This window comes from Caretta caretta, chromosome 7 (assembly GCF_965140235.1).
Source record: "Caretta caretta isolate rCarCar2 chromosome 7, rCarCar1.hap1, whole genome shotgun sequence".
In the NCBI taxonomy this organism is placed as follows: Eukaryota; Metazoa; Chordata; order Testudines; family Cheloniidae; genus Caretta; species Caretta caretta.
The window spans coordinates 17,054,379-17,082,135 of record NC_134212.1 but is presented as its reverse complement, the minus strand read 5'-3'; the positions used below and the strand labels follow the sequence as shown (position 1 = coordinate 17,082,135).

At 41.1% G+C, this 27,757-nt stretch overlaps 1 protein-coding gene across 3 annotated transcripts in view; it reads right to left on the bottom strand.

Moving 5' to 3' along the window:
- Positions 1 to 27,757, bottom strand: part of GRM7 (glutamate metabotropic receptor 7) — a 550,274-nt gene that overhangs the window by 279,410 nt on the left and 243,107 nt on the right. For all 3 annotated transcript variants that reach the window (XM_048857861.2, XM_048857859.2, XM_048857860.2), the window contains exon 3: positions 41 to 182. In XM_048857861.2, the coding sequence (XP_048713818.1) occupies positions 41 to 182 (142 nt within the window). The remainder of the gene's footprint in view (positions 1 to 40; positions 183 to 27,757) is intronic.

Below are 27,757 nucleotides of genomic sequence, written 5' to 3'. Positions count from 1 at the left end.
CAGCAAGCACAAATGCATTAATTTTCTCAGTCACACTTACTTTATATCCTCATCGTTGGCAAAAATAACGATGGCCCTGGCATTGGGAGTGTCCAGGAGCTGCTTGATAATTTTATCAAAGTCAATGGTCTTCTCTTTGCGATCCTGGGGAATTTTCAGTGACTGGGCAATGCAGAGCCCACCTGTTTAGAGAAAAAGAAGAAGAAAAAAAATCTGTAAATGAAGAGCAAGGAGAAGAGTGTGGAAAATACACAGAAGTTGGAGAAGAAAATAAAAATCAGTATTCGATCACCATCCTGAGGAAGTAGTTAAGCTCATGTTAAGCCCTGTAATCCAGTCTTGGTTTTTTGTTGTTGTTCTTTTTTCTCTTTGGAAGTGTATGCTATGTGACAGGATACATACAATATGCATGGGTGGATAGAGTCACAAATGGACAAAAAATAAACCATGCAAAAGAGAAAAAACAAACTAACCAGACAGTAAAGAGATGATGGAAATGGACAAGATAAAAAAAATACTGAAATAAAGTAAACTGGAAGGCAATGGAGGTTGATAATGGCATACACAAACATACAAAATACTGAACAACTTTATTTGGCGTAATAGCTTTAATTTTTTTTAACTTCATAAATAGAAAGAAAATCAAAAGAAACCACTCTGACAAGTTAAATCAAAACAGGAATAATACAGAAGTCCAAATATTGTGAATACACAGAGATCAATCTCACACATGCTTGTTCATGCAGGTGTCCACCTTTAAAGTGAATGGGGTTACCCCATCTGAATAAAAATTCATGGGAGAGTAAACATTTGCAGGATTTAACCCACAGTTAGTAACCAGAATTAAAGAACAATAATTGCAGCCAGTATAATGGTCGCAAAACAGAAGCCAGGATGCAAAAGCTACTCAACAAACATAATTCATTTAATTAGGTTTAATTTATTAATCTTGTTTTAGAAAAAATAGTTTCATTTACTATTTTACATCTTCTGTGGAGTTCTTCACATGAAGGGGGGGATGGATTCATATGAATGTGTTTCTTCTTTTGTTACCTAATTATAATATCTATCATCTTAGATACAAACTCTCTCTCCCTCAAAATACTTCGTAGTGTTAATTAATAAATTCTCAGATATGCATGATAGGAAACAGCAGTGAGGATGTGTAATTAAGTACTTGAAGCAAAAGAGAAAAGAGATGTTTTCAGATAAGGTTTAAAATAAAGGGAGAATTGATGAGGAAGATTGAAACTCTGTTCCAGAGCAAAGGAGCAGTGGAGAAGACGACTCACACACCACCATGGGCAAAATCTCGGATTATATTTCTCACTGCAAAAGAATAACTCCTTCAACGTGGAATTTTTTTTTGTGGGTAGGGCCACTACAGAGAGACTAAATATTGAAAGAAAAACCCTCATGTAGCCAAGCACATCTGTGAATAAATTTGTGGATTTAATACAGACAAAGATACCAGTAGATGGGCCCTGCATTGAAGTGGACAGAGAAAGCAATTAATATCTACTTGCCACTAGGTGACTTTAGTTTGATGACCAAGCTCACTCTCTCTCTCTCCCCCTCTGTCTCTTAGAATGAAAAATCTCTCTGCCTAAAGAAAGCTTATTAGCTGTGACTTTAAGGCACTGTTACTTTAAGGCCTCTCTGGCACTCCATCAAGCCATGGTTTCCACTTTGTATCTCCCTCAAGAGCTTCCCATTTCTCCTGTAAGTAAGATTTGGGAACTTGGGAGAATTCATTGGGGTGGGGGAGGTGAAAGCAGATTGCTGCGAAGTGCCAGACCTGTCACTTGAAAATATATACACTCCAGCTACAATGTTCTTTCAAGAGGCTCCTACTCTGACATAGCAGTGAACAGAAGTAGGCATATTTCACAGTGTCAACACTAAGGAGCCTTAGTGTCCTAGATGGAACCATTATTTAGACATATCTGAAGCTAGTGCTGAGGTGCTCTGTAATCCAATATAACTCTCCATAACTTAGATACAGAGATAAATCAGCAAATTTCAAGCTACCATCAGAGGGGGAACCAGAGACGTGCACAGAAAATCGTGGATGTGGACAATGAGCATATTTTAAAGTCGGTATCATCAAGAAACTTTAAGAACTCTTTAGGCTGGGAAGGAAGATTGCTTTACAACAGGCTGTCCTCAGGTGTGCATGACAAGATGCAGATATTGTAATGTTTCCCTGCTCTGCAGGTTGATGGGAGGAGAGAGTGGAGATAAAGACACAGAGGAAGGTGCGGGGAGATGAGGTTAAGAGCTGTAATCAATGACAAAGGCATTTCTGTATTGAAGGCTCCAGCTGCATTAAAGATTGTTTGAATCCATAGAAACATTATCCTTCAGATAGGCCAGCTGATACACTGTTATGACAAAGCTGGTAATGAAATTACTAGTTGATATTGAATAAATGGGTTATATTTGCTACAATAGTACTTGATAGAAAATCTTAAATACCAAGGACTTCAGATGTTGCAGCCACACCTCAGATAGATATTATGTATTCTGTGGGTCACACACTTTCTGCTGTCTGCATGGAAGAGAGGCAAAATCCAGCTGCCACACACACTGGTTACCACTGAATGTGTCTGAGGAATCTCTTTGTGTAGAGCAGCTGGGTAGAAGGAGAACTAAGTCTGGGTCCATTTGAACTAGAACCAAAGGCCTATGGTCAGTACTGAGAACAAAGGACTCTGATTTGGGACTAAAGGAATTCCTAGGTGACAGTACAGGGGCCAGAAAGACCTAGGGTTCTTAAAGCAGGATAATGTCTGAGGGTGCTGCTACAGGGCTACACACAGAAGTATCTTGGCTGACACTTTTGAAAACCAAATAGCCAGTGTGAAGTTTTGCTGTCATTTTTGCTACCTCTGTTCAAGGGTAACAGGACTGATTTGCATTTTGTGAATATAAATTTAGGGGAATATGCCCTAAATTTATATCAAAGTCTCTACCACCAGAGAAAATAACCCACCAACAAACAAACAAAAACATTTCCCAAACAAATCTGGCAACAATATTATTTTCTTTTTTGGCCCTTCTTTGTCTCACCCCAGTCCAAACAGACCAGCACACTGCAAGACAGCAAAATCTATTTTAAAGTAATGGCAAGGAGACACACAAATGCTAGACAAATGTAATTAGCTAATGTTTCTATTCGAGCTTATAAACTCATTTTGAAGAGTTTAAATCTATATTGAAGAGCTCATTACAGATAGCCATATGTCATTTTTAATTCCGTAACAATAATATATTCCTAATGAATTGGATGGGGAATGGACAAAAAATATGCCTTACTGTTACAACTTGTCCAAGTGGCATATATAGCATAAATGTCACTTTCTTGTACTCAACGTGCACTCCTAAGACAAGAGGAAATGCACAGTTATTTAAACTGTCAAATTAATTCACAGTATTCCTGAGGTAAAGCCCTCAGCGGGAATTAAGTGGTAAAATTGTAAAAGTTGCAAATTAAGGATTTTGTCACAGGACCACTGCAGTACTATATTACCCTTCACTGAAGAAGAAGAAAAACTGACAAATGCTCTGAGTAGCTACAAACTGCCACAGCAATTACAGTGAATCTCATAGTTCTTTAAGTTAAACTGATCCTGGATCATTCCGCTGATAAGTAACTTCATGGCACACCCATCGCAGCTGACAATCTATAAACACAGCAGTACCAAGGAACCTTGGAGTCATCTCACAGATTGGTTTCCACTAAGAATAATGCTCTAGATCCATTGCTCACTGAGAGAGATTTTTGTTGCTGTTTTTGTCTAGTGACTTAAGAGGGAAATAATTGACATGTTGCAACCTAATGCAGAAGTCCTTTGTAGTGATAAATGGCGAATGGAAGGCATCTGAAAAGATTTGGATTGCAGTACATTTGAGAAGCTTGCTGGCTTTCAAGCAATGCTGCAAGCAGACACCATGTTCCCCCCATCTTGCTATCCTCAGTACAGTATGTTCATCCCAGAAGGCAGATGCCAGATAGTCAAGTTTCCATTATGCTTGGAGAAGGGGAGATATAGTATTCTGGAAGCATAAACATGGTCCCTTTAGATGTTTGAACAAGCAGCTGCATCATTAAGATTTTGATTCTTTTTAGCACTAATGATATCATCCAAATATGAAAGGGGAGGGAGTAGAAATGGAAATGTTATGGAAACATTGAAGGGCATAATTCATTCTCCCTTTGATGTGTACTATCTCCCATCAGTGTCAACAGATTTCTGCAAGTGCATGAGCTTGGAGAATAGCTCCTTGATTAATAAAAGTATTTTTTTCTTTTTTCTTCCCATAGGAGATGTTGGGAAGATTAGTAATATAAATGATCTTTAAGAATTCTGTCATTTTCCTGGTATAGTCAAATAGATGGTTAAGAAGACCACAGTTCAAGATGGGTTTTTGATTGTGTCCTCAAATATTGGTGCATGGCCATTTTGCATGCTTTTTGGGTAGCAAATCTGATTCACATATACAGAATCTGATTCACATATATAGAATAGCCGTATGCCTTAGTGAAACAAGCTGTTGCATTCATGAAAACAGGTGCATTAAAAGACAAGTTGAGGACAGCAATTGGACACACATCGTATATTACTAAAGTTTCCCAAATCGTTGTTCCAACAGCCAAACACCACTTACATAACCCTGATCCTTTGGAGACCTCTTCATGTGTTTGCAGGATGATGGCAACCACTTCTTGAAACTCTTTTCTCTACCTTGCTATTCATAGAATTCTAACAGAGTCTTCTTTCTGGCATTTTTTAACCCCTTCTCTAGCACAACCAAATAGTTTTGCGGTACAAAAAGTCTATGGATAGACTACCAGAAATAGACCTGACAGAGACATTCTCCAGATATGCCTTTGTTCATCTTATAAGGAATTAAGATAGAACACTGATCCACAACAAGGGAGAGAGCACAAGACAAACTGTTTCCTCCAAACAATAACTTGAAAATTGCTTTGTTTTACAGTTACTTGCTTTCCTAGTGGTATGAGCCTTTCTGGCAAACAGACCCAATTGTTTTAAATTGTTCCAGTCATAACCTTTCCCAAAACTGCAAGACCCTGGAAGTAGCGAGAGCAAACCCACAACAACATTTAGACTGAAACTCTCTAACAAGATCTCCAAATCTTTTTTAAGCAAACAAAACAAAGCTTACCTTTTCTGTCTTGACTGGTAGAAAATGCGGAAGGCTCTGATTAGCCACTCTGGGGAATTCTGACACAGGTAGCATTAGTTCTTGGGAGTCTTGGTAACAAGCTCAACCACATGGGAAAAGTTGGGGGCTGTGACATTTCAACAGTTCACTACTGCTTGGAGGCCTGAGCATGAACAGATTATGGGACTGATCAAGGTGTCTGTCCGGATTATGGATCCTTTGCAGGTCATCACTGGGTTGAATTGAGTCATTTTTAAAGACATCTCCTTCATTTTTGTGCACAAAATGCAGAGCAAATGAACACCAATCACATAATATGTTTGTTCCCTAAAGTTTCTTAATCTGGTCTGTTTTCAAATGGTTCGATGTAACATGCTTTACTTCAGAGCACACAATCTGTGTCATCCTGCAGTAGGTGTCAGTGTTTTGCCATTCTTCACTGGGGCAAGGCAAAGACATTAACATCAGCCCAACTATACAATGGTATAGTTTCACCTCTTCAAGCGGTGACTGCAACATGTAAGGCAATATCAAATCTGGGTGAGACATGAATTTTAACACATGAACACAATAGCAGAGCCAATGCCAGTCATGTGAATGCAAAGGGACAACTATTGCTGTGGAAAGGATTTTAAAGGTCTTTTAAAATTCAACAAAGTGTATTCCAATTGCAGCTAGTCTTCTATGTGCTGCTATTTAAGAAATTGACACCTATGTGATTCAAGCGTAATTCCTGGGGAGCCTCAGAGATAAATGAAAGAGCATTTTAGGAATAACTCTGTTACACTGCCTCTTCATTTTGCGGAACCTCTCTCTGGCTTTATTGCTTGTAGTTTTCCTAGGTCACTTATTGACATTTGTGCACCTGAAAGAACTTGCTTCACACTGGCAAAAAATCTGGCTTAGCCCATTTGAAACCATGTTTGAACTTTGTAACCATTGCAAATGTTCCCCTTCCTTTTTTCTTTAAAGTATGCCAGAAAGAACAAGCTCTTAGTGCTAATGTACTTAGCAAAGGGCCAGCCAAATATTTCATGCAGAAGGTTCTATCCATGCTCCAGCTCCAATGTATGGTCCAAAGAATAAATGAATGAACAAAATTCAAATATGAGGTGGAAATAATTTAGGGAGGGGAAAGAAGTTTGGCTCCCATAGGTATTTATTTATTTGGATTTTTTTTTAAACTCCAAACCATGCATCCAAGACTCTGAACATCCTTTTCATATATTTAAAAATAACACAACATAGGGCATTACAGACCACATAGGGTTAAGCGCTAGGGTGGCCACCTCCAGGACCTCCTTCCTCAGGCAGACAGTGCTGTCAGAAGTTAAGTCAAGTCCTTCTATTGTAAAAAATAAATGTAAAACCTAGGCATTTGGAAAAGGAAAGAGCAAGTGGGTGTCTGCTATAGACCACCAGACCAGAAGGATGAGGTAGATGAGGCTTTCTTTGGACAACTAACAGGTTTCCAGATCACAGGCCCTGGTTCTCATGGGGGACTTCAATCACCCTGACATCTGCAGGGAGAGCAATACAGCGGCGCACAGACAATCCAGGAAGTTTTTGGAGAGGGTTGGGGACAACTTCCTAGTGCAAGTGTGGGAGGAACCAACTGGGGACTGCACTCCTCTTGAACTGCTGCTCACAAACAGGGAAGAATTGGCAGGGGAAGTAGAACTTGGTGGCAACCTGGGCAGCAGTGACCATGAGATGGTTGAGTTCAGGATCCTGACAAAAGGAACAAAGGAGAACAGCAGAATATGGACCCTGGACTTCAGAAAAAGTAGACTGACTTCCTCAGGGAACTGATGAGCAGGATCCCCTGGGTGGCTAAAAGGAGTCCAGGAGAACTGGCTGTATTTTAAAGAAGCCTTATTGAGGGTGCAGAAACAAACCATCCCTATGTGCAGAAAGAATAGCAAATATGTCAGGCGACCAGCTTGGCTTAACAGAGAAATCTTCGGTGAGCTTAAACACAAAAAGGAAGCTTACAAGAAGTGGAAACTTGGACAGATGACTAGGGAGGAGTATAAAAATATTGCTCAAGCATGCGGGGTGTAATCAGGAAGGCCAAAGCACAACTGGAGTTTCAGCTAGCAAGGAATGTGAAAGGTAACAAGGAGGGTTTCTACAGGTATGTTAGCAACACGAAGATGGTCAGGAAAAGTGTAGGACCCTTCCTGAATGGGGGAGGCAACCTAGTGACAGATGATGTGGAAAAAGCTGAAGTGCTCAATGCTTTTTTCACCTCTGTCTTCACAGACAAGGTCAACTCCCAGACTGCTGCATGGGGGAGCACAGTAAGGAGAGGAGGTGAGCAGCCCTCAGTGGCGAAAGGAGAGGTTAAGGGCTATTTAGAAAAGCTGGACATGCACAAGTCCATGGTTCTGGACCTAATGCATCTGAGGGAGTTGGCTGATGTGACTGCAGAGCCATTGCCCATTATTTTTGAAAACTCCAGGCAACTGTAAGAGGTACCAGATGATTTAAAAAAGGCAAACATAGTGCCCATCTTTTAAAAAGGGAAAAAGGAGAATCCGGGCACCTACAGACCGGGCAGCCTCACCTCTGTCCCTGGAAAAACCATGAAACAGGTCAAAATAGATTCCTTGAGGAAGCACTTGGAAGGTGATCAGGAACAGTCAAAATGGATTCACCAAGGGTAAGTCATGCCTGACCAACCTGATTGCCTTCTGTGATGAGAAAACTGACTGTGGATATGGGGAAAGCGGTGGATGTGATATATCTCAACTTTAGCAAAGCTGTTGATACGGTCGCCCACAGTATTTTTGCCAGCAAGTTAAAGAAGTATGGATTGGATGAATGGATTATAAGGTGGATAGAAAGCTGGCTAGACTGTCTGGCTCAACGGGTAGCGATCAACAGCTCAATGTCTAGTTGGCAGCTGGTATCAAGCAGAGTGCCCCAGGGGTTGATCTTCGTTAATTATCTGGATGATGGGTTGGATTGCACCCTCAGCAAGTTCGTGGATAACACTAAGCTGGGGGGAGAGGTACACTGGAGGGTAGGGATAGGGTCCAGAGTGACCTAGACAAATTGGAGGATTGGGCCAAAAGAAATCTGATGAGGTTCAACATGGACAAGTGCAGAGTCCTGCACTTAGGATGGAAGGATGGCTAGGCAGCAGTTCTACAGAAAAGGACCTGGGGATTATAATGGATGAGAAGCTGGATATGAGTCAAGTGTGCCCTTGTTGCCAAGAAGGCTAATGGCATATTGGGCTGCATTAGTAGCAGCATTACCAGCAGACGGAGGGAAGCAATTATTCCCTTCTATTCAGCACTGGTGTAGCCAGATCTGGAGTATTGCATCCAGTTTTGGGCCCTCCACTTCAGAAAGGATGTGGACAAATTGGAGAGAGTGCAGCAGAGAGCAAGAAAAATTATTAGGAGGCTGGGGCACATGACTTATGAGAAGAGGCTGAGGGAACTGGGCTTATTTAGTCTGCAGAAAAGAAGAGTGAGGGGGGATTTGATAGCAGCCTTCAACTACCTGTAGGGGGGTTCCAAAGAAGATGGAGCTCAGCCGTTCTCAGTGGTTGCAGATGACAGAAGATGGAGCAATGATCTCAAGTTGCAGTGTGAGAGGTCTAGGTTAGATATTAGGAAAAACTATTTCACTAGGAGGGTGGTGAAGCACTGGAATGGGTTACCTAGGGAGGTGGTGGAATCTCCATCCCTTGACTTTTTTAAGGCCTGACTTGACAAAGCCCTGGCTGGGATGATTTAGTTGGGGTTGGGCCTGCTTTGAGTAGGGGGTTGGACTAGATGACCTCCTGAGGTCTCTTCCAACCTTAATCTTCTATGATTCTATGAAGTATATGATACTGACAGTGAAGTTCCGATTTAACCACTGGGGGCAAGATAATTTTGAATTAAAGATTAAATTTTGGCTTGACTCTAAAGCTCCCTGGGATACATACAGATCTAGACTACAGCCATTTTGTTCTCAGAGTTCAAGACAGATTGTCGGGAGAGCTGCACCTCATAGTTTCCTATAGTCTTTTCTTTTCTCTTTGCTTTTTTGTCATTTTAGGCTGGGATTTGCAAAGCAGCCTAAAGGATGAAGTGAGCTGTAGCTCACGAAAGCTTATGCTCAAATAAATTTGTTAGTCTCTAAGGTGCCACAAGTACTCCTTTTCCTTCTAAAGGAGTCAGGAGCTCATCAATGCCTTAATTTCAGTGGTATTTGGGTGCCTAACACTTGAAAATCTTTTCTGTAATCTTTTCATAAAAGTCATCCTCAATTAAAGTGTCTGCTTGCTTCTCACCTACGGAAAGACATAGTTGAGCCATACTGAAAAGGGAGTTTAAGATTATGTACCAATGAAGCCAATGGAAAAGTTTAATCATTAGATGATATTGTGGGCTCTTCATGGCAGGGAAAGTCTTTACTAAATATACACTTATATTATATATAATTATTAATAATAATATATTGTACCTGCCCCCAAAAATTGACAATCTAACTCTGGCAAAAAACAAACATGGAGGAATAATGCAGGAGCATGAAGGTGTGGAAATCCCATTGGTGAGAATAGAGAGGAATGATTCTGTTCTGCATGTCACAGCACAGCAAAGAAGGTCCAACTCAGAGGTAGTAAAGGTGTCTTTAAGTACTTACCCAGATTCTGGGCTAGCTGCAGGCTGACGCAGCCCTCAGTACAAATTACAGTAACCTTGTAGGCTGCCCTAGGTTATAGCAACCCTCCCCATGTAGCAACAGTCTGCTCTGCAACCTGGAATAGCTCAGAATAGCTGTAGGATTTAAAAGTCTATCTGGGGACTGACCAGGCCTGACACTGCTTAGCTTAGGAGAACTGGCCAGGCCATAGGTCAAGGCTGCCTGTGTCCAGTCCAACTACAGCATGGCTGTTCCCTTCAGCATCTTATTTCAATATGTCTACTCCAGTGTTATCCGACAGAAATAATAATTATTGTAATTAAAAATTACAAATATCCACTGCACCAGGCCTTTTAGGAGGTCCAGGAAAACAGTAATAGCAACAAAAGGACCCCACATTTACAGGCATGAAACACACATTTTGCTCCCAAATTCTACTTTTAAAATGAAAACTTTTCTGAGCACAAGTGGTTAAGGAGGAAGAAACATTAGCACCAGCTAATCCCTGTGCAAAGAGAACCTTCTTTTGTTTCACTTTGATCCTTACACAATGGCCACTGTGCTCTCACATTCTGCCAGAGGAGTTTTAATTGATAAAGTGAGGCTGGAAACCCAGGGGCTTCAATCTTAAGATACTGCTTAGAGTGCAGGGATAAAAGGGGAAAGTATGAAACAGAATGGTAAGTGGTGACCAGAAGGCTGGGTATAAGTATGTAGAGTACAATGAGTTCACAGAGCCAAATGACAAACTGAAAGACTACTTTTGTAGTAAATGGGATGCCATGACATCTGTTTTCTAGTTCCTGCTTTTACTTTGAGCAGGATGACTCATTGGGAGAAACCACTTTCCTCAATTACTGTCACGAACAGCTCCCCAAAACCACTGTCTCCCCAGTGGCATAGAACATGGGCTTTTTGGTTTGTTTCTTTCCGCCTCCTCTCCACCCTTCCCCCAAGTACGTATTTTATAACTGCCTCAATTTTTCCTTCCATTATATATATTTGTTTCATTCTGAAAAATTAGTCAAACAAGTTGACTTTTAACATGCACAGTTTGTGGCAAGGGAGCTTTAGAAAACTCTCTAACAATAAGGATCTTAAAGCCTAGAACAGGTTACCTAGGGAGGTTGTGGAATCCCTATCACAGGACGTTTTTAAGAACATGTGAAACAAATATTTGTCAGGGATGGTCTAGGTGTACTCATTCCAGCCTCGGGAGGGGCTGGACTAGATCAGTGGTTCTCAAAGCCGGTCCGCCGCTTGCTCAGGGAAAGCCCCTGGTGGGCCGGACCGGTTTGTTTACTTGCAGGTTCGGCAGATCGCGGCTCCCACTGGCCGCGGTTCGCCACTCCGGGCCAATGGAGGCTGCGGGAAGGGCAGCCAGCACGTCCCTTGGCCCGCACCGCTTCCCGCAGCCCCCAGTGGCCTGGAGCAGCGAACTGCAGCCAGTGGGAGCCGCAACTGGCCGGACCTGCGGATGCGGCTGGTAAACAAACCGGTCTGGCCCACCAGGGGCTTTCCTTGAACAAGCGGCGGACTGGCTTTGAGAACCACTGGACTAGAAGACCTCTTGATGTCCTTTATAGCTCTACATTTCTATGATTTGATAATGGGAAAGGGCTTTTTTCTGTAAACAAAAAGATAGTATAAGAAAATGAAATAAAAAAACCAGGGAAAATCATTGGGCGAGGGGAAAAAAAAAAGATGTGAGAACATTCCCCAAATACTTCACAAACTACAGTGTGTTGCATCACATGGAACCTTTCTGATACAAGCCTCTTCCATTCTTTTTGATTTTCATTTATTTCTCCATTTCAGACACTTTCAAACTTTTCCAACGTTTTCTCCAGCAAACAGAACTAATCATTTTTAAATTAAAGTTAAGCACTATAAGTTGCAAGTGCTTTATGTCATTTACATGTTACCTTTTAAGGTATAGTGTAAGTTTTGGAGGGTCTCTGACGGGTGAATGAAATTTCATCTGAAGGATTGTGCTTCAATCTTTCTTTATGCCAGTAGTTTATTCCTGCCTTAAATATTATGTAAGAATTTTCTCAAGCTCTGACCATTGGCCTAATTCTGCTCCCATTGAAGTTAATTGGAGTTTTACCATTAATGAGAACAGAGTTAGGCCAATACTGAGCACTTTTAAAAATCCCACCTTATATTTTTTCCACCTGAAATAATATATATTGTGACAGACCCAGACCAGGGGGATACAGGAGTCCGGTAGAAGGCAAATCTATTGGCCACTGGATGAACAGTTTTCTGTTCCCTGAGTGACCAGAGCAGGGGCTGCCCTAGAGCAATCAGGAACCTGCCAGAACCAATTAAGACAGGCAAGCTAATCAAGACACCTGGAGCCAATTAAGAACATTCTAGATTCAATTATGGCAGGCAGGCTAATCAGGACACCTGGTTTAAAAAGGACCTCCCATCGGTTAGTAGGGGGAGCGTGCCAGGAGCAGGGAGTGAGAAGGTGTGCTGCTGGAGGAGTGAAGAGTTCAAGTGTGATCAGGCTTCAGGAGGAAGATCCTGCAGTGAGGATAAAGAAGGTGCTGGGAGGAAGGCAATGGGGAAGTAGCCCAAGGAGTTCTAGCTGTCACGCAGCTGATACAGGGAACATTGTGGACAGCTGCTATCCACAGGGCCTGGGCTGGAACCCGGTGTAGAGAGTGGGCCCGGGTTCCCCCCATCCCCTGATCGGACAGAGGAGGAGTTGACCTGGTCTGTGAGAAACACCAGAAGGGAAGGTCTAAATTGGAAAAGTATCTGTCCTGTCCCCGACCCACTAGGTGGGACACAAAGACTGCGGGGATTGTTCTCTGTTTCCCCCATGCTGGCCAGCGATAAGGTTAGCTGAGTGGACAGCAGGTTTGAGCCACTAGCAAGAGTGGCCAAACTGTGGGCTGCCATGAATCTCTGAGGCAAGAAAATCCACCAATAAGCGCAGGACCCACCAAGGCAGAGGAGGATATGTGTGTGTGTGTGTGTGTGTCTCTCTCTCTTAAATAGCCCCCAGAAGTAGATGCCTAAAGCTCAATCCTTGATGTCTTGTAATTTACATATTATTTTTCTTCCTCTTGTAATATTTCCTTAAAACCAATCAGAGGGAGGCTGGAAGCTCTTATATGCAGATCCTTTTACCCAGTGTTAACAGGCTAGAATATCACAAAAGGTCTGTAAACCCCACCAATCTGGTCAGGAGAGGGTTTCCTGCTGTAGGCACTGTGGAAGACCCCCATAAGGCTGCCCTCCTAGAAGTCCTTCACAGGTTCTGATGGGGTGGGGGGTATTCTGGGGGCAGGGCTGTGCTGTGGAGATTCCTGGCAATGCTTTGTCCCATAGACAGCTGGGTACAGATAGGCACCACTCAGCAGGGGCGAAACAGCCCAGAACTGGGAAAGAGCAAAGTTGGCTTAAAGCAACCATAGCCACCCTCCCTTGGGCTACAAGTTTTGCACTGTACCTCTAAGATTCATACCCCATACTCCTACCTTGAGAGCAGGGGATTGGGCTAGGTGACCTATTGAGGTCCCTAACAGTCCTACACTTCTGTGATTCTATGAATACTTTGTTTAAGTTCAACTAGTCACAAACTAATACTTGTTCAGGGTGTCACACACTTAACTCCAATATTTAAAGGAAATGGATGTATCTAGTAATCAGAGTGCTGCTTCAGTATCCATGGATACCTGTGATTGTGTAGTATTTTGATTCCAGTGCAACAATAATACTCCGCTTCTCTGACATTCTCCAGAAGGCCCTTTCCTTATCACAATTTAATTGGATAATCAGCTAGCCATAGACATTTTTTAAAAAAAATTATTTGTGTTCTTTACACAGACATTTTTGATAGCATAACTTGCTGAAGCAACATTTCCATATTATCTGCTTTCAAACTGCTAACAGTAAACCCCCATTTTGAATTAATTTGATTCACAGGTTACTTTAAATTAAGAGCCATGAAAAATTGTTTCATTGATGTGTTTATCAGAATTTCTGAACAAAGAATAAGATCAGGGAAATTTCCCCCTACCTTTTAAAAGGAAACAGCTTGATTTCTTTTCAAGACCCTAAACATTCCTCGAATGTATCATTCTACAGGGATTGTGTCAGAGTAATTACAAAGCTTGATACTTCTTTAGTTCTATATCCCAGAAAAGCACAGCTCTGAAGTTATCCAAGCCATTTTAATTCACCCTCTCCCATCTCTTCCCCATTTATAAGTCCCTGCCTTTAATCCTCCCCTCTTTCTAACCCAACTAGATCTCCCTTTCTCCCTAACCTCAAAAGAGACATTTTGCTTTAACTAGTATTCTGTGGGTTGGGAGGCAGGGGGGTCTCTAGGGCTTAGTGTTATGTGTCTGTCTTTTACATCCTGAACACAAGTTACAGGGATTCACTGAGCAAATGTATACATCTGTAGTGCAGTGGAGCTCTGAGGAACAACAGTAGCTCCAGCACCCAGGCTGGGCTGCTGGCAAAGGGGAGACATATAAGGAAGTGTGGTGTTTCTGTGCTGTTTCTTCATTAAAACTGGCTGGAGACTCCATCAAAAGGAGCAATTATTCACAAAAGAATAATTTTCATCACACTCAGATCCCCCAGGAAGGCCTACAAAGAATATGCGGACTTGGGTAGCATTTCTAATTAGTCTCAGTTGCTTGCTGAATGTGAAAACTTGCAGATTTCCTTATAGTGCTTTAAGGTGCCTTGTAGAATATAACATTATCTGAGTCTGACTGGCATTGAGATGCTGTTAGAGCACATTTATTTTGTGTGTGTATCTTATTTACAAGGGAAAATGTTCAGGTATAAAGGAGCATGCACTAACTGTAACATGCTAGTTATTGTGAAGTATCAGAGGCGTAGCTGTGTTAGTCTGGATCTGTAAAAGCGGCAAAGAATCCTGTGGCACCTTATAGGCTAATGGACCTATTGAAGCATAAGCTTTCGTGGGTGAATACCCACTTTGTCAGATGCATGCAGATGACAAAGGCATGAAAGCTTATGCTCCAATACATCCGTTAGTCTATAAGGTGCCACAGGACTCTTTGCTGCTTATGCTAGTTATTGCTCAGCTAAAATTCACATACATGCCCCAAAACCTCTCTCTCTTCTTTCCTGTTCCAATTTATTCTTGTCCCCCACTCCCCCAACACCTGAGCCAAATGTACACATACAGTAATTGCACAAAAGTCATCCCCAGACACATGCCCACACTGGTCACTCCCTTCAGCTAATCACCACACCCTCTTGTCACCTAAGAGTGTGTCTAATAAAACCTTTCGACCACACTATCATATATTCAGTATACACTACATGTGACAGAGAAGCTACTTTAGGAATGTGTGGTGGGGTTGGGGTGAGTACTGGATTCCTTTGGGGAGCTAGGAATCTCTCCCTTTCAGCTGTACGTATTTTGAATCCCACTAGGTCACAAATTATTGGACATTTAAAAGGTGACATTATTATGTGTTTAAGAAGCTCTCTCTGACCCAAGACTGTAATGCACCACCCTGAGCCTTGGGCTGTGCTAATTTGATGGGATTCCCATCAAACTAGGGTCTTTTTAAAAATCAAAAAATAAATCCTACCCTGAAAGTAGGGTTATGACCCCACAGTGAAAAGTGCAATAGACTCCATGAAGTCTACTAGGGACTTTATTATTACTACTAATTTTATATAGAACATGCTCAGATACCACGGTGAAGGGCAGCACTACAGAATGAAACAAAACAAAACTAGGAAATATGCCACATTAGGAGGAGGAAGGAGAAGAGACTTCTCCAGGAGCTTAATTTAAGAAGCTTTTCAGATGCTTGGAATATTACATGCAGTCCAAGGAAAGAGAGAGGGCAGAGGGCAGGCAAAAAGGTCAAACGTGTACACCTATGTCATGGTTCCGCAGTTTATCACATCATTTTCAAACATGTGGTGTAGGTTTGTACACTGTATACACACTATCTTAGATATATTTTGGAACTAATTTCAGCATTATTCCTTGTATTTCTTAGAGTTTCTGCTGTACAATATACAAGACAAAAATTATTGTAGTAAATACAAATCTTAATAAGTGTAGTACTGCATTTAGCAGCCCCAAAGACTGACATTAGAGAAATTGCACAAGGGTGCTTAAACCACAATTCAGGGTGCCATCATTAGAAAGCTGAGCTACAGAATGAAGGAACTAGAATGATAGTGTACACCACATATCCTTGACATGGAACCATGCCCTGCAGCTCAGAGTCAGAGTTATTCAAACAAATGGCGCAAAACCCACAAACTATCCTCAAAGCAATTATTGAAAAGTCAATACAGAACTCAACCGCCTGTTTGGGGAAAAGAATAAAAGTTATGAGGCACTTGGTCAGGTATCAGAGTAGCAGCTGCGTTAGTCTGTATCCACAAAAAGAAAAGGAGTACTTGTGGCAACTTAGAGACTAACAAATGTATTTGAGCATAAGCTTGCGTGAGCTACAGCTCACTTCATCGGATGCATGCACTACATGCATCCGATGAAGTGAGCTGTAGCTCACGAAAGCTTATGCTCAAATAAATTTGTTAGTCTCTAAGGTGCCACAAGTACTCCTTTTCTTTTTGGTCAGGTATGAAGAAGAGATTTTAGGGTGATATGTTTGGGATACGTCAAGGACTCTCGTTCACTAGAGCACTGGTTTTCAAAAAAATAAATTTAAAAAAAAATGGCCTGATAATCTTGATCAGGAGACCCAGAACTTCATATCTGTCCAGAAAGACAAAATCTCTCCTGCCCTAGGGACAGCGCTGCAATGCAAGCCTCATGGCTGCTACTCCAGCCCACCACCTACAAAAGTGTCTGCACCCTCTGCATGTTGCTGGTCAAGGTGTTGGAGTCAGTGGAAGCATGACAGCTGCCCTACTCAGCCTGCCTCCCCACACTGACCATCATACTGGTATATTTAGGGTCACTGACAGAGTGTGGACACTCTCCCGGCCTGGGATCTCACACAAGGCTTAAGTGGTGTGTAAGACATCGCATAAGCCTTCTGCTCCTGGGTGATCTTTCACTCTTGTTGCATACGTCTCTGTGTGAGATAAAAGACCCCACAACTAGTCTCAAGGCTTTGACCTTCCAGGAGAGAAGAAAAGTCTCCAGAGTAAATAAAAAGAAAATGCTAAGTTAGACTATAACAACCTTGGCTGCTGTGTGTGTGACAACCATGCATTTGGCAGCTCAGTCTGCAGTCCCACCTCTTAGCAGGTACATCACAAATCGAGATGAACTTGAGGAAAGCCAGCACGCATTTGCCTGTCATTGCACCATTTGGCCACTAGAGGCCAAGTTGGCACAAACAGACAACCCAATGTCTCCCCTTCTGTATCACAGCATGAAACCAGCCGCCAAGAGGCAATGACAAGAATAGGCTACAGGGGCAGTAGAACAAGTTCCAGCTCCCTTTCTCCCCTCCTCCCGCCCCCCGCATAAGCTGGAGCTTGCTCCCCCTCAGTCATTTAAACAAGCCCCAGTCCTCCAGCAATCCCCTAAACCCCAGCATCCACACCCCACTTTGCAGCTCCAAGTCCTCTCCCTGCTACACACACATTGATCAGGGCAGGGTATATTGACCATGAGCCTGTGACTGTGTTCAAATTATTTGCAAATTAGCAAATGAAATTATTTATATTAAATAACTTGCATGCAATGTCACACATGGAGCAGAACAAACCTAAGCAATTATGAATACTACAATAATTAACGCCATTCTTGGATAAAGCGGTTGTCCAACATGGTGCAGATGGGTTAAGAACACTGGGTTTTGCAGTTGAAATAGCTCATCCATTTTGTAAAGCCTGAACTATCCCTGCTTTTTAGTTTGATCTGGGTTCCCTATTATCTGAACCATCAAAGTTCCTCCTCATCAACCCAGTCAATAACCCAGCGTCAATGCACCTCCTTCATGCCACCTTCTTCCACTGAATCAAGGTATGTCCTCTCCAAGCCCTCTGCACCAGGCCTTCACTCTCTCTGTCGTTCCCCTCCCTTCCAAATGGACCACCACACCCAACCCTCGCCGACATCAAAACATGCAAGAAACCTTTACAGACTGGTAGGGGGGAGGATCTAAAGTGACTCCCCTTCCTTTGAGCCTCCCAGGGTGTTTTGTTGTCTCCATTATAAGATGTTTTTTTCCCAACCAGTCACAGGAAGGTTTTAGATGGGGTGTGTGCCCGGGTGCTGAAAGGAGGTCCCAGTGGGAAGGAGGGTTGGAGAACAAACCCCTCCTGTACTCACCCTGCAAGCAGTGGCTCCTGAGCCACAGGGCTGGGCCTGGCTCACCACTCCAATGTTGTGATTTGGTGCATGGAGTCACTGCATCACTTAGGTTTGGCCCAGCTACCTCTCTGTGGTGCTGTGACCCTGTGCACCAGGTAGTAATGCCCAGAGTAGCGATCCAGGCTTAGCTCCGTAGGACAGGAGCCACTACTGTGGTCTTTGTGCAGGGCAGGCTCATTTTCCAATTCCCCCAACTGGCCAGGCTAGGGCTGTGGTGCTGGGGCAGAGGGTGCTGCGACTGGTGGTCTGGGCCCCCTCCATGCGGTGAGGAGGAGTGGCAGCAGAGAAAGAGAAGAAACCTGGTGTATGATTTTCAATTCCCAACACACGCACACACACGAATTGGACCCTGGGTGAGTCGCGGAAAAAATAGAAAGACACAATGCAGTTGGTGGGTTGCCTTAATATTGAGTAATGTCTCCAGGACATTGCTCTCTCAATAGACCTGTCTTGTATAGCAACATAGTATCCATCTTTCACAAATACAACAATTAATAATTATTAGGGCTATCTGGTGATTTAAAAAAATAATTGATTAATCACATGATTAATTTCACTGTTAAACAATAATAGAATACCATTTTTAAATGTTTTCTACATTTTCAAATATATTGATTTCAATTACAACACAGAATACAAAGTGTACAGAGCTCACTTTATATTTATTTTTGATTACAAGTATTTGCACTCTAAAAACACAAAAGAAATAGTATTTTTCAATTCACCTAATATAAGTATTGTAGTGCAATCTCTTTATCATGAAAGTTGAACTTACAAATGTAGAATTATGTACAAAAAAGGCATTCAAAAATAAAGCAAACAATGCAAAATTTTAGAGCCGGCAAGTCCACTCAGTCCTACTTCTTGTTCAGCCAATCACTCAGACAAACAAGTTTGTTTATCTTTGCAGGAGATAATGCTGCCTGATTCTTGTGCACAATGTCACCTGAAAGTGAGAACAGGCATTCTCATGGCACTTTTGTAGCTGGTGTCGCAAGATATTTACGTGCCAGATGCGCTAAAGCTTCCCTTTATGCTTCAATCACCATTCCAGAGGACATGCATCCATGCTTATGACAAGTTCTGCTCATAACAATCCAAAGCTTTCTTTTTTGGTGGTTCAGGTTCTGTAATTTCCGAATCCGAGTGTTGCTCTTTTAAGATTTCTGAAAACATGCTCCACACCTCGTCCCTCTCAGATTTTGGAAGGCACTTCAGATTCTGAAACCTTGGGTCGAGTTGTGTAACTACCTTTAGAAATCTCATATTGGTACCTTCTTTGCATTTTATCAAATCTGCAGTGAAAATGTTCTTAAAATGAACAACATGTGCTGGGTCATCATCCGAGACTGCTATAATATGAAATATATGGCAGCATGTGGGTAAAACGGAGCAGAAGACATACAATTCTCCCCCAAGGAGTTCAGTCACAGATTTAATTAACACATTTTTTTAACGAGCGTCATCAGCATGGAAGCGTGTCCTCTGGAATGGTGACTGAAGCATGAAGGGGCATACGAATGTTTAGCATATCTGCCATGTAAATATCTTGCAATGCCTGTTCTCACTTTCTGGTTACATTGTAAATAAGAAGCGGGCAGCATTATCTTCTGTAAATGTAAACAAAATTGTTCGTCTTAAAAATTGGCTGAACATGAAGTAGGACTGAATGGACTTGTAGGCACTGAAATTTTACATTGTTTTGTTTCTGACTGCAGTCATGTAACAAAAAAAATCTAAGTTTAAGTTGCACTTTCACGGCAAAGAATTTACTACAGTACTTTTATGAGGTGAATTGAAAAATACTATTTCTTTTGTTTACATTTTTACAGTGCAAATATTTATAATCAAAAATGATATTCACTTTGATTTCAGTTACAACGCAGAATACAATATATGTGAAAATGCAGAAAAACATCCAAAATATTTAATAAATTTCAATTGGTATTCTATTGTTTAATAGTGCAATTAAAATGGTGATTAAGTTTTTTGAGTTAATTGCATGAGTTAACTGCGATTAATTGACAACCCTAATAATTATATGACTTCATAATGACAGATGATTATTAACTGCCCTGGATGTTGATGTTCTCTTTATCCACAGAACAGGTTCAGCACAGATATCAGCTCTGCAAAATTTTCCATGCTGCCCAGCCACTGTGCCTCAAAGTCTGGTCTGGAGGCACCATTTCTAGTGGAAGGACTAGTCCTTTTCAACCTCCAAATTATTCAATCTTTGGCCTTTCTGCCAAGACTGCCAACTATAATTCAACAGTTAGTACTTGCACAGCATTTTCCAAGACCATGGATTTTAAAAAGTGATGCATTTACCCCATTTTACAGCAGTTACATGCCAGGTTTTGTAAAGGGACTGCTCAGTGCACAAGAAACAAACTACTTACAGTACTGCAGGCTGAGAATGTGCTGTTTTATTCAGCTACATAATGATTAGGGAAGGGGAGAAAACACACATTAATTAAACAGCAAGTGAGGGAGGGGTAGAGCATAGCTCCAACCTGTAACATTCTGAGTAATCTAGTTAATACCTTGATGACCCCTTTAACACAGAAAGTCAGTGTTAGCTAGTCGATGTTATTCCTAGTGTATACCACATTAATATGTACTACACATCACGTTCATGTTTATAGCAATATGAATGGAAACTCACACTAGTCTGGAAAGGGTTAATGAGGCTGGGAGAGCGCCACACCCTGAGGGGAATTAGGTTTGCTATACAACACCAATTGATGATGGAACCCAGTGAGAAGGAACAAGTAGAGCGAATATAAAACAGTCTGGGCGGGGCTAATCCCCAGAACTGCCAGGAGGAGGCACAGAATCATAGAATATCAGGGTTGGAAGGGACCTCACGAGGTCATCTAGTCCAACCCCCTGCTCAAAGCAGGACCAATCCCCAACTAAAGCATCTCTAGTGGTGATGAGAAAACCCTGTTACAAGCTATTAATACTGCAAACATTATATCACATATGAATGCTGGGTAGTTGTGCTAACTGAATTTTATTATGCTTTCCTAGAATAGTGTTTTTTTCCTGGTCACTCATGCTAAGGTATATATCCCATTATACTTTGCAAAGCTGAATTCAGCTCTTGGTATGGGCAAATACAAAATCTGTCAGAGACAAGATACATGCGTAGTTTGTCCTGGAACAGGTTGGGAGGTACTTCCACAGCCCATTGGTACCTGGAAAGCAGTGTTCAAAACAAAGGTACAGAAAAACAAGACAAAAAGCTGATTGGTGGGTTAAATCTTGCCTGGCATATCGAATGTTATCTAACTTGTAAACAACCATGCTACATATTCAGCTAGTTTTGAATACATATTTTCAGAGAAAAATTGAATGTTGTGAGGCTCTGTTCTCCAGATCAGGTTGGTAAAGTATTAACTGTTTCCTTTCTGTATTGCACTGCTTTGTCTTTGATTAATTTTGCTTATGTGGTCTCTTTAATATTGAGCTGCAAGTATAGTTAAGCAATTGCTACATTTCTGTTAATATCAGTGGCAAGGCTAGGAAAAGAAGTCAAATCTCCTGACTCCGACTCCTGTTTGCTCCCCACTGGTCTACGCTCATGTCAGTTTTGTTTAGGAATAGATTAGAACTAACCTGAATCAAAAGCTAACCAATAAGCAACAACTTCCAAACATTTCAATTACCTCTTTCAAATATTAAAGCAAGAAATAATCTTTGCGAGCCCCTGCCCTCCTTGGTTTTGGCTAAAACTAAGGCAGAAGTACTATAAGGCTCTAAGGAAGATTTCTCTCTGTATTTATGGTCTTCCCAAACCAGGAAACACTGGGATTTGCTGCTGTTGTCTTAAGTAAGCCTGTGTTTGCAAGGTTTCCAGTCCCAATCCCAAACGAATGAGATTCACATGCCTTTGGATAAGCATTAGAACTTTTAAACATTACTTGTAACCTCTGACACTGGAGGTTCTCCATCGCTATTTATGATCACGGCTTTTTGTAAGGTGGACATAAATTGTGTGGGAACTGGACTGAGGACATCCATGCATTCCATTTAAGCTACTAAACTAGGTGTCGGCAACCTTTCAGAAGCGGTGCCCCAAGTCGTCATTTATTCACTCTAATTTAAGGTTTTGCGTACCAGTAATGCATTTTAACGTTTTTAGGTGGTCTCTTTCTATAAGTCTATAATATATAACTAAACTATTGTTGTATGTAAAGTAAATCAGGTTTTTAAAATGTTTAAGAAGCTTCATTTAAAATTAAATTAAAATGCAGAGCCCCCCGCACTGGTGGCCAGGACCCGGGCAGTGTGAGTGCCACTGAAAATCGGCTCGCGTGCCACCTTTGGCACGCGAGCCATAGGTTGCCTACCCCTGTACTAAACAGTCATCTGATGGCAAAGAATTACACTTACTACTACTCCATCTTGCATTATTAGCCTTTCAACTGTACATTACTGGTTCTATGTATCACTATCCCAGCCCTCTGGGCAGTTCAGTCGACCATGTCACAGAGAATAATTTTGGCAACCAGCATGAACCAAAATCTGAATCTAATTATATAGAAATTAGCTTGTTACTACAAACACTTTGTGGCATTCTGTCAATTCATGAACTGTTTTTTGAATTTCTGAAACGAAAATAGAGTAATGATTTGGCTTCAATGCACTGTGGCTAAGACTGGAAAGAAAACATTAATGCAGCTTTCTTTGCATTGCCCTCTGATGAGGACAACCGTGGAGCTGACTCTGCTTCAGTGTTTGCTGAGGTAAATTAGGACAGACTCCCACTGAAATCACCACATTATAAAACCAGAGAATCAGGCCTTTCCTGGACACAGAAAATAATTTAAAAAATGGGACAGCATGTAGAGAATGTGCAGGTTTTGTGGAAAAATCTGCAAGTCAAACAAATACTGAATAGAAAGCATTCAGAAATCCCAATCACAGAAATGTAGGGCTGGAAGGAAACTTGAGACGTCATCTTGTCCAGCCCCCTGCACTGAATCAGGATCAAATATACTTAGACTATCCCTAACTGGTGTTTGACTAGCCTGTTCTTAAAAAGAAATTCACAACCTCATTTGGAAACCTATCCCAGTGCTTAACTATCCTTATAGTTAGAAAGTTTTTCCTAATATCTCACGTAAATCTCCCTTGCTGCAGATTAAGCCATTATTTTCTGTCCTACTTTCAGTGGACATGGAGACAGTATCTTTGTGACAGTCTCCAAATGTGTTAAGGGCTATTATCAGGTCCCACCTCAGTCTTCTTTTCTCAAGACTAAATATGCCCAGTTTTTTTTAACCTTTCCTTATAGGTCAGGTTCTCAAAACCATTTATTATATTTGCTGCTCTCTGAATTTTCTTGAATTTGACCACTACTTTCTTAAAAGGTAGTATTCAAAATTAGACACAGTAATCCAGTTGAGGCCACACCAGTGCTGAGTAGATCAGGACCATTACCTCCTGTGTCTTACAGATGACACTCTTCTTAATAAACCCCAGAATATTAGCCTTTTTTGCAAGTACTTCACATAGTTGACTCTCATTCAATTTGTGATCCACTACAACACCCAGATCCTTTTCATCAGTACTACCACCTACACAGTTATTCCCCGGTTTGTATTTGTTCATTTGATTTTTTCCCTTCCTAAGTATAGTACTTGGTGCATATCTTTATTGAATTTCATCTGATTGATTACTGACCAATTCTCCAATTTATCGAGGTCTTTTTGAATTCTAAACCTGTCCTCCAAATTCCTTGCAACCCTTCCCAAATTGATGTCATCTGCAAATTTTATAAGCATACTCTCCACTCCATCACCCAAAAGTCATTAATGAAAACACTGAATAGCATTGAACCCAGGACAGACCTCTGAGGGACCCCATTAAATACATTCTCCCAGTTTGACAGCAAACCATAGCCATAGATAACTACTCTTTGAGTAAAATTTTTCAACCAGTTGTGCACTCCCCTTATACTAAATTTCATTTAGACCACATTTCCCTAATTTTTTTATGAGGCTATCACGGAGGACTCTCTCAAAAGCCTTACTAAAGTCCCATCAAAGGCATTTGAAAGAGTCCCATTGGCTTAAGTTAACTAGGGGCCTGATCCAAAACTATTTCAATTGAAAACTTTCCAGTACCATGACTAATAAGAGTTCTGTAACCCAGGAAAATCTTCAAAATGCATTGTGAGCACTGTCTAGAAATCCAAGGGAATCTCCATTTTATCAGACAACTGCTTGTAAAGTTAAAATATACACTAATGGTTAAATAAAGCTGAAAACAACTCTTCCGTTGAAAATATACATTCAATGAGTATTTGAAGAAACATCATATAGTTCAATCAAATCATCAAACACATCTCTGTGGATGAAAATGAAGCTTGTTTTAGAAAGTGTCCATAAAGATTCTTTACATAAAATATTTTTCAAATGTGTTTTTCTTTTTATTTATTGATTGGTTTTCTCCCCCTTCCCCCAACCATGGTAAACACTCAACACCAAACAGAAGACTCAGTAAACAAATTGGAAGGGAAACTAACATTTCTAGCACAGATTAGTTAATTAAAACTTTATTCAATTAAAGTTGTCATTATAATTTTTGGTGCATTTTTAATGCAGCTCCCTGGTGGATTTTATCATCTCAAAGACTCCTTTATTATGACAGTTAAATCAGACTCCCATAATATAGAAAAATCAAGACAGTCACTGGAAGACTAAATTAAAAGCTAAGAATGGTATAAAATGATAATTATGGAAGAGATGGGAAAGATAGCATAGCTTAGTTTGATGAGCTGATTCTGATCTCAGAAAGCTGTGGGCTTACAGTGCCTTGTATCTTATTAAATCAACTACCTGTTCTCATGAATTCACATTTATTCATTTCTCAAGACACTCAGTGATATGCTCTAGTGTGTCAGAGATCACAAACAGTCTAAACATTTGTTTTACAATTGAAGTATATGGCCAATCCCAAACTCCCATTTAATAAAGAATGCATGTAATAGATTTAAGCCTTTTAACATATCCATGTAGATACAATAAGAACTCAGAGCAAACGCGCTAATTTTAGGTTTAACATTAAATACATTATCACTATTGATTCTGTTTGTATTACAGTAGTGCCTAGTGGCACCAGCCAAGACCTGGGCTCCACCGTGCTAAGCGCTGTGTATAGAAAGAGACAGCCCATGCCCCGAAGAGCTTACAGATCTAGATCCAGGTTTGGATTCTGAACACCCCAAGGTTTGGGATTGTTTGGATCTACAGTTGTGGTGCAGGCCCATTTCCAACATCCTATTTCAGCACCCACATTAGAAAACTGGAACCCTAGAGTTCAAATATTGCAGAGATGCTGAGAAAAAAACTGTAAAGGATTCTTGGGTATATGTTCTGGTCCCCTGGGGGGAGAAATCGTGATAATACAAACCACTTTGTGCAATCTAGTACATTCCAAATCCAAAAATAATGCATCTCTCCCTCTTCCTGCGGCAATGTGATTCAGACTGTCAGACTAAGATTGGCACCCCTGTGCTATGGATATGAATGCACAAAAATAGCTAAGGTGAAGTTCTTAGAAATGGTGTCAGAATGTTTTACAAACTAAATTCCCTAACGCTTTATGAACTACCACAGCTGCCTGCCATCACAGGCAGAAACAAACAAATCCAAAATATAATGCAAAAAGTGTGCTGTATATCCGGACAGCCATAAAATTAGAGCACTCACCAACCTACAACTTCATTTCAGGATCCAGCTTTTGCAGAAGGACCCTATTTCTATAGTGGGTTTAACCGAAACTCCTGTGAATGTTGGGGGGCTTGAAGACCTAATCCAAACTTTGAAGCTTGGGCCCATCTGCAATATACAATAAATAATAATGCCCCAATCCTGCACCTGGGCCCTTTCACTGATTAGGACCCTATTGACACCAATGGGGCACAATTTTCCTGCCTAGATCTGATTGGAGGTTGGGGCCTAAATTAGGTTCCAAAACAGTATATCACCATGGCAATCAAATTACACAGTAGTTCGGTGCAGTATGTCAGTTCATATGTTGCTTTCTAATTATTTTCTTTTACATAAGTGTTCCTTTGTATCAAAACACAAGTTTTTGTAACTGCCAGAGTTGAGCCGTTGTGGAGTTTGAAAATAATAGAGCTGTTACCTGTCCAAAAAAAGAGATTCCAGCTGAGTGCTTGTCATCGCCCAGCATGACATATATGTGTGCAGTGGGCATCCACACTCACTCATTTCTAATTTTCAGTTATCTGTTTGCTGACTAAAATGTCTGGGTGCAACACTGCTCACAAACAATACCTTCCGAGGTTGCTTTGGCTACCTTGCAAAAAGCAGTTTCCTTCAACTTCCACATACACTAAAGAATCCTATGCTCTATGACATGGATTTATTTGTCTGAACCACGTCTTGGAACTTCACCCTGTAATTGAGGAGATTGTTCAGTGCTGTGCTATTCTTACAAGGAGTTTTGCCGACGGGTAATAACGATACCACCTCTGGGTGGTGAATCATTATAAACTGCAAGCACAAAATGATCTCGAATGATGAGGCTTTTCTAACTATGTTTTGGAGTTTTTCAACTTTATTTTTTCCTAAATGTGCATAGCATTTTAACCTTTTTTGCAGTTGACTGTGCTACACAAAGTAAAAGCTATTTCCCCATGCTAATTTCCCCCCCTACTGTTACTCACACCGTCTTGTCAACTGTTTGAAATGGGCCATCGTGATTATCACTACAAAAGGGTTTTTTTTCTCCTGCTAATAGTCCACCTTAATTAATTGGTCTCATTACTGTTGGTATGACAACACCCATTTTTTCATGTTCTCAGTGTATATTCCTCTTCCTACTGTATTTTCCACTGCATGCATCTGATGAAGTGGGTTTTAGCCCACGAAAGCTTATGCCCAAATAACTTTGTTAGTCTCTAAGGTGCCACAAGTACTCCCTTGTTTTTTTTGCAGATACAGACTAACACGGCTACCACTCTGAAACCTGTATTTTCTTGGTGATTGTTCATCTGTTAGGCTAAGTAGAGCCAGGCATTTACCAATCAAAAAGTGGTAAATGCCTGGCTTGCTGAAGATCCCACAGTGGATTAGGAATGTCAAAAAGGTAGGTGGGGACTGCTGGCAGAACAGGTCTTGGGTTATGAAAGATGGGAAGACCAAGACATAGAACCAGAGAGCATAATGAAATAGAAAGATAAGCATCCAGGGGTGGACAGACATGGTACTCACTAGATCTGCATAGGGAGATCAGTAAGTGTGCTTGTTGGCACGAAAACAGGCCAGGAGAAGTAGAGGGGCAGAGAAGACAGAAAGATACAAAAAATGTATCTGCTTTGGAAGAAGCAAAAAATATTTTGGTAAACATCCAAATTGTCTCATTTTATCCAAAGTAAACCTAATTCTCAAACCTTTTAAGATTTGCTTATTAGTCCTGTATACTTAAAGCAGGACAAAGAACTATTCCCCATGTTCAACAACAACCTTCTCAGATACAGACCTTTGAAACAGGTACAAGGAAGGGGTAGAAAAATAGTAAGAGCCAACTCCTCCACTGCGTTACAGCCAGCATAGC